Source organism: Tupaia chinensis, unplaced genomic scaffold (assembly GCF_000334495.1).
Source record: "Tupaia chinensis unplaced genomic scaffold, TupChi_1.0 Scaffold139218_1, whole genome shotgun sequence".
Taxonomy (NCBI): domain Eukaryota; kingdom Metazoa; phylum Chordata; class Mammalia; order Scandentia; family Tupaiidae; genus Tupaia; species Tupaia belangeri.
The window spans coordinates 886,795-889,428 of NW_006199107.1; the positions used below are offsets into that span (position 1 = coordinate 886,795).

The following is a 2,634-nucleotide window of genomic DNA, read 5'->3' on the forward strand; positions in this document are numbered from 1 at the left end:
CTTAAATGATATAGTAAAAACCATGCTCCTCCTTTTGTAGATCCTTATCTCCTAACTACAAAGCAGTTTTAGGTAGCAGTACTTTTATATTACGATTTCTTACAGGTTTCAAGTATTACATGACTTGAGCTTTCATATTCCTCACAAAGACTTACACTCCCTTTAAGAGTAGAGACAATACATTAGAACAAAGAATGCATTCAATAACTCTCTATAGATTCAACAAATCTTTACAGAGGATGGTTACTCTCAACCGTCCAATACTCCTGTCAGTAAACAGGAGTGAACATACATAAAGGACAAATAATGGGACAAGGCCCATTTACCTTTTAGATAACTCCAATAATAAAGAATTGAATTCAAATTTTCACAGGCTTGGCTTTCAGTGAAGTCTGACAGAAGCTGTTTCTGCATTTCCGTTTTTCTTCCACAACTCTTTCATCTCCATCTTTTAAAGAAATACTCCCGAGATGGCTTAGATATATAAACCTATGGAAAGAGCTGCGGCTGAAGATTCTTTTAAGTGTACAATAACCAATAAGTTTACGTCTTGGATGAATTCCCATATGCTGAGGAAGACAGTTCTTCACCAGTCTGAGTCAAAAAAATTCTTTTCCCAGTGGAAATTCTATGTTGATTGAGGTGGGTCCATTTGCAAAAGGCCTTCCCACATACCTTGCAGAGTTGATTGCCAGCATGAGTTTTTCCATGGTGAGTGAGAGATGAGCTGCAGGTCACGGTTTTTGCTACATCCGCTGCATTCAGAGTGCTCCTTATGCTTCGGTGTGACTCCTTATGTGTCAAAGGGAAGAACTGTCCCAAAAGACATTTGTACTTAGAGAGTTGTTCTTTTCCCAGTGTGGATCTTCCTATGCCGGACAAAAGCAAAGCGGGAGGCAAAAGCCTTTCTACATTCGAGGCACTCATAGGGCTTTTCTCCAGTGTGTCTCCTCGTGTGACGAGTGAGGGAATAGCTGTAGAGAAAACCTTTCCCACATTCTTTACACTCATACGACTTTTCTGCGGTGTGGGTCAAACCGTGTCGAACAAAAACAGAATGGTGGGTGAAGGCCTTTCCGCACTCGCCGCACCGGAAGGGCTTCTCTCCAGTATGAATCCTCATGTGCCGAGTCAAGGAAGAGTTGTAATGAAAGGCTTTCCCACACTCTTCGCATGCAAAGGGTTTTTCTCCAGTGTGGGTCGTATGATGCTGGGCAAAAACAGACTGGTGGTTGAAGGTCTTGCCACAGTCGCTGCACTCACAGGGCTTCTCTCCAGTGTGAGTCCGGCGGTGGCATGTGAGGTGGGACCTACGGTTGAAGACCTTCCCACACTCGGTGCACTTATAGGGCCTCTCCCCGGTATGAATCCTCGCATGCCGATCAAAATCTACCTTTTCACGAAAGGCTTTCCCACACTCGGGGCACTCATAAGGCTTGATTCCGGTGTGAACCCGCTGATGTCGGACAAGGAGGAAGTTCTGGGTAAACACTTTCCCGCATTCTTTGCATTTGAAGAGGGTCTTCCCTTTCTGAACCAAAGCGCCTTTACTTGGTCCCCGTGTGTCACGCTCCTGGAGGGTATTTCCTACAGAGTCTCGCCCCTGTGAATCCTCTATGCACAGACTGTCATTAGTCTCCAACCCTCCGTGTTTAGGGCTCATCTTCCCAAGGGCAGTCTCCTTGTGCGAGACGGTAACTGGCCTCAAACGCCCTTCCTGCATTTCCAACGACTGTTCCTAATCCCTGGCTCACCGCCACCAGGAGGGCCTTTGGCTCCTTGAGGCAGTCTCCCCGAAGCATGGATCTCTAGGACAAAACCAGTTTTGGATTCAACTCAGTTACCTGGACAGACGCTTGGGGCAAAATCTCTCTTCTACCAGAGAACCTGCAGGTCCACAAGGTCGCATCCAGGGCAGGGTTGTGTGCGCCTGGCCCAGCTGCCCTGATTCCTCCCAGGAGAAGATTGCAAAGGCATTCCACCACCACCTCCAAAGCCGCGGCAACCGAGCAAAAGGAAAGGGCCACGCGGCACCGGCATCCGCATGCGCAGAGACCGCCCCGCCTACAGCTACCAGAGAGCACTCTGCGCAGCCGCCACCGTGAAACTACATCTCCCAGAGGCCTCAGCTTCATATTTTCATTTCTGGGAATTTAACCCTCAGTTACTGTGGAAGGAAATCCACACTGCTTGTATCAGGGAGAACCTTCAGCCGTGCACACAAACGTGAACATGAACATGTGTGCAAGGAATATGGTCACGCAGGATGTGGAGAAAGAGTCCCGCTGACCACTTACTTTATTCGCTGGCCCACAATAAATTGTACTCAAGGGCTGGATACTGAAGTTTGTACAGGAAAATATGAGTGTGGTAGAAGACATAGAAATTCAGAATCTCTTAGTGTTGCTGATGGTTCTGTAATTAGTAAAACTACTCATTCACAAGTTGAAAAAAATTTGATCTCATCTCCTAAAGGTCTTTCCAAAGTGAAGTTTTTCCACGTTTACCAAGAAACATGCACAAGAATGTTCACAACAGCCAATACTCTGAAAGGGTGGAGGAAAGAACATGACTTCTGCACAGCGCAACGAACGGTATTCAGCAGCCCGATAGTGCTCTAGTCCACTACTGCCC

General features: G+C 46.8%; 1 protein-coding gene across 1 annotated transcript; it reads right to left on the minus strand.

Moving 5' to 3' along the window:
- Positions 1-835: 835 nt before the first annotated feature.
- ZNF80 (zinc finger protein 80) lies at positions 836-1,817 on the minus strand. The gene has a single exon (XM_006161841.1). The coding sequence runs from the start codon at positions 1,721-1,723 to the stop codon at positions 836-838; it is 888 nt and encodes a 295-aa protein (XP_006161903.1). The 5' UTR covers positions 1,724-1,817.
- Between the last annotated feature and the right edge of the window lie 817 nt (positions 1,818-2,634).

Excerpts from the sequence above, each read along its gene's own strand:
- ZNF80 (XM_006161841.1), bottom strand. The coding sequence starts at position 1,723 with ATGCAGGAAGGGCGTTTGAGGCCAGTTACCGTCTCGCACAAGGAGACT.